The 3,652-nt window shown below is 35.7% G+C and overlaps 1 protein-coding gene across 1 annotated transcript in view; it reads left to right on the top strand.

The window, feature by feature from the left end:
* The window catches only part of LOC107608452 (long-chain-fatty-acid--AMP ligase FadD26-like), a 2,372-nt gene extending 1,183 nt beyond the window's left edge, over positions 1 to 1,189 (top strand). The window contains exon 2 of the mRNA XM_021107913.1: positions 53 to 1,189. Within this exon, the coding sequence (XP_020963572.1) occupies positions 53 to 1,189 (1,137 nt within the window). The remainder of the gene's footprint in view (positions 1 to 52) is intronic.

Raw genomic sequence — 3,652 nt, 5'->3', positions numbered from 1 at the left:
GAGAGTCTATGATCTTCACCCAAACAGTGTTATTGTTTCGTGGCTTCCTCAGTACCATGACGCTGGCCTCATGTTTTTGTTGTTAACCATTGTTTCTGGTGCTACTTGTGTTCTTACTTCACCAACCTCGTTCATCAAACGTCCCAGGTTGTGGCTTGAATTGATCTCTGAATTCAAGGCCACGTGTACTCCTGTACCTTCTTTCACGTTGCCACTGGTTCTCAAACGTGGAGGAGTTGATAAAGGAGTTTCTCCCATTAATCTCTCCCATTTGAGGAACCTTATACTCATCAACGAACCTATTTACAGAGACTGTGTCGAAGAGTTTGTTGGAGTCTTCGGTCCCTTTGGGTTAAGCTCTTGTGCCGTTTCTCCTTCTTATGGTTTAGCTGAAAACTGCACCTTTGTTTCCAGTGCATGGAGGAGTGAAAGTGACGCGTATTCTTCTAGTAGCTTCCACGATTTTCCAACTCACAACAAGCTTTTACCGGTTGCGAGACTATGTAGGAAGGAGGAACAAGAAGACATGGAAATCGTGGTGGTTAATGAAGAGACTCATGAGCCAGTTGAGGATGGCGTTGAAGGTGAGATTTGGGTTTCATCACCAAGCAATGCTTCTGGATACTTGGGACACCCTTCTTTGACGAGAGAAGTGTTCCATGGAAGACTGAGGAACATGGTTGGAAGATGCTTTCTTAGAACACGTGACACAGGGATTGTTAAAGGAGAGGGGAGATACCTCTTTGTTACTGGAAGGTGTGAAGATATAATCAAGCTCCAAAATGGTGAAAAGATTCATCCTCATTACATTGAATCTGCAGCCTATAACAGTTGCACAAAGTTTTTGAGAGGTGGTTGTGTTGCGGCGTTTAAAGTTTCTGAAACAGTTGTTGCAGTGGTGGCGGAGTTACAGAGAACTGAGAAAGAGATAATGGTGGATAATGAGGTGTTGGGTAGCGTTTGTAATGGGATCAAAGAAAGTGTTTTGAAGAAGGAGAATGTTCAAGTTGGGTGGGTTGTTTTGGTTAAGAGTGAAAGTGTTCCAAAAACCACTTCTGGGAAATTGCAAAGATGGCTTGCTAAGGAGAAGATTCTTGGTGGGAAAATGAAGGTTGTGATGGAGATGAAATTTGGTGATGATGATGTTAGTAGAACTTTACCAACTGGGTCGTTACTTTCACTTCTCTGATCACATACATAAAAACTGTATGGTTAGTAAAGTAATCTATGACGAGTTTATGTATTATTATTACTGTTGCAAGAGATGAGTGTAAATAGTTGTTGAAGATTGAGTCTACACCAATACCTCTGTATTATTGTATGGTGTTTACTCTGATACATATTTGGATTGTGCATAGATAGAGGGAGAAAAAAAAAAAAAGAGAGAATAAATACTATTTTGTGGATATATATATGGGTGATGGTGAATGAAAGAGAATCGCCAACCTGTGAACGACACATGGTTTGAAAGGGGTAGAAGATCAAATTTGTTGACTCCACGGTGAATTCGCTAATGGAGGCATAGTAAATGTTTTCTATGCTAAACCATGATAATTAATTAACAAATAAATTAGTGAATGATGGAAATAATCTGTAGTTGGATTTTTTTAAATGTCATACACTCCCATTATTGAAGAATGGGAAGAATAGAAATAGAAAGAATGGGAAGAATAGAAATAGAAATTAAAAGGTAAAATTAAATTTTTTTTATATTTATGAGCTAAATGAACAAACATTCAAAGTATTTGAGAAAATTAAGGTTCAATCTAAAATTCAGTGCTCAGTTGTGGGAGGTGGGACGAAGGTCATCTTCGACGTCGCTTCTGGAAGTGGATTCATTGAGGAAAGTTTAAAAGAAGGATACAATCGTTGGTGGAGACGACTTCATCCGAGGGCAACATCAGAATCAGCATATTCGCTAGCAACTCAGAGAGAGGAGTGGAACCCTAGGCTTTGCTCTATTATCTTCTCTCCTCGGTCTTCTTTCCTTTTTCTCTGTCTATCTCTCTCAAGGCTGGAAATCCTGAACCCTGGCATTCAGTGCTAGCTCTCTGCCACCTCCAGTGTCCATCGTCTCTCTTCCTATGTGTGGCTGTTGTTCTGATGGTAGACAATTGGTAATGTTTGTCCTTCTTGTGTGCTCTAATTTTAGTGTTTTTTTTTTCAAAATCAGATGAATATATGCAATTGTTTTGAATTTGCTGAGATGGTTTTGTGTCAATTGATTCTATTAGGCATATGATATACTGGTTTTGTTCCAAACAAATTGCACATACATGGTGAATTTGAATTTCCAAAACGAAATAAATAAATTGAAAATAGAAAACAGTTATAATATTCAACATCAAGATGATCCATATAATCAATCACCCCAAAATTGTTTCTTATCGGCTCCTTTTAACTCTGCATCCTCCAAATAATTGATTGGAACAAAACTCGATCCTTCTGACTTTACCAATAACAGTACATATAATAGATATAAGAGCACATATAAGAGTACACATAAGAGTACCAATAATAGTACACATAATAGATATAAGATTTAACCATAGCCAAATTATTCATATCTCCGTATAGAAAAATCAAATGACAAAATCTATGCATTTAAAAAAAAACAGTGTGAGTTAAGTACAAATAATTTGTACCAAAGTGAAATTTATATCATTTTTTAGCAATTCTCCTCCGGTCACAGATACACAAGTATTTTGGTAGTAAGTGTTTTGCTTTTGTTCTGTTTATTTATAGGCAAGATGCTGAAAATTTTTCTTGAACCGTTTCTAAAAATATATTTTTTAGATTGCTCTAAAATGAAAACAAAATGGTTTTCCTTCTGAAATACCTTTAAGTTGGACCTTTTCTTTAACTATTTTCGTCATTAAATATTACCAGTCACATATTCTAGCATTTGCAACTTTTGAACTCCCACCAAAAGTGGTTATTGGAACAAAAAATCTGGAATTATTTTTTCCATTTAAGGCCAGATGTGGTCAAATTTTTTGTCTTAAGTTACATGTTTCATTCTCATTCTATTTTGTACGGTGATCCTTCTCTATACGGCTCTTACTTTTTAAGGGATAAATTTTAGGGATTAATATTTAACACTTTATTTCTGTTATTATGACCAATGATTGTTGTTGAATATTAGAAGTATTGATAAAGTTGTGATTTATGATTCTCATATTTATGTATGAGCTATAAACGATTGAAAACATACTATTTCTTCCTCTAATGTGATGCAAGCACCTATAGGTCTTGGCTCAAGGTTGCATTCAAACATAGGTTGGTCTAGGTCTAGATAGCATGACAAATGATGTGAATACATGTCCCGTTAGTTTTCAACTGTGAACTATATTACAATAAGCGAAGCATTTGCATTAGCCATCAGTGGATGTCCTTAAAAATTTCTAAACAAATCTTATAGAATTTTTTTATATGATGTGTGCTTGTCAATTTAATTGGCTAAAAAATTTTAATAACAACTCATTCATAATTGGTTAGGGATCTACTACTCAGTCACAACTATGGACTTTAGTTAATGCCTAATTGTATAGCAATTGTCTCCATTTAAGTTAACTGTGTAATTTACTATGTATACGACATGCTTTGTTCTCGACTGGCTTCATTATTTTTTACCCTAAGATGTGTGAGAGTG

This window comes from Arachis ipaensis, chromosome B07, assembly GCF_000816755.2.
Source record: "Arachis ipaensis cultivar K30076 chromosome B07, Araip1.1, whole genome shotgun sequence".
NCBI classification, from domain to species: domain Eukaryota; kingdom Viridiplantae; phylum Streptophyta; class Magnoliopsida; order Fabales; family Fabaceae; genus Arachis; species Arachis ipaensis.
This window is presented reverse-complemented; position numbering and strand designations above follow the sequence as displayed.